General features: G+C 35.9%; 1 protein-coding gene across 1 annotated transcript; it reads left to right on the top strand.

The window, feature by feature from the left end:
- Window positions 1–169: 169 nt before the first annotated feature.
- LOC124890557 (deoxyribonuclease TATDN1-like) lies at window positions 170–587 on the top strand (the record flags this gene model as incomplete). Its single annotated transcript, XM_047402375.1, is given in 1 exon segment — window positions 170–587. A coding segment is annotated over 1 exon segment (73 nt), but the record flags the coding sequence as incomplete, so codon positions are not given.
- Window positions 588–877: the final 290 nt, after the last annotated feature.

Here is an 877-nt window from a genome sequence, read left to right as displayed (position 1 = left end):
TCCATCAGAAACATCCCCTCTACTTTCTCAAGGTAAGGATAAGGTCTGCGTATACTCTGCCCCCTCCCCAGACCCTAGCTGTCGAATTATATTACATTGGGTTTGCTGTTGTAATGATCTTGAGTCACTCATGAAGATTTCAGCTCATTCGCATGACCATGGATGTTTTCAGGGTTTTCTTTCCTCATGATTTGGGTTCGGCAGCGGAAGCCCTTCTTGATTGCGGTAAGGAAGCTCTATGAAGTCGCATGTTTAAGAGAAAAGCAACACTCTGCTAGTATGGGCGCGTATCCACTCGAAGTCTTTAATAGTGTATGAGAAAACAAACAGGTGGAAAATGCTTTACAACTCTACATGGAAAATTTCGTATTGACTATTTATACTAAAGCTATCGTGAAAAAAGACATGGTTCTTTATATTTTATAGTTAGAACTTTGTAGTTTCATATAACTCTAGTCTAGTTTGCTGTTTTGCAAATTGTGTTAGCAAGAGATTTATTTTGACAGTAAGGTTTATGTTGCAAAGTTATCCATTGATAAAACTAAATGGACCAAATCAATCAAAGTCCATAAAGGACCATTCATTCATAGGTATTTTCTAAGAAATATGAATATATAATATCCCTCCCTACATACATTTTGCGTGAAATGAACGAGTTGGATTTTATTTAATATCCCTGCAATGAAAAGATATTATCTGTGGATTGTGTGGGTACTAATGACTTAATATGATGAAAACTCATTTAAAATTATTAATTTTTTATGAGTTTCCATATCTCAACTATTCCTGAGTCGGGGTCTATCGGAAACGGCATTTCTCCTTCATCTGCGGTAATGATATGGATTGCGTACACTTATCTTTCTTAGACCTCATTATA

The sequence above is a fragment of the Capsicum annuum genome, unplaced genomic scaffold (genome assembly GCF_002878395.1).
Source record: "Capsicum annuum cultivar UCD-10X-F1 unplaced genomic scaffold, UCD10Xv1.1 ctg2007, whole genome shotgun sequence".
In the NCBI taxonomy this organism is placed as follows: domain Eukaryota; kingdom Viridiplantae; phylum Streptophyta; class Magnoliopsida; order Solanales; family Solanaceae; genus Capsicum; species Capsicum annuum.
This window is presented reverse-complemented; position numbering and strand designations above follow the sequence as displayed.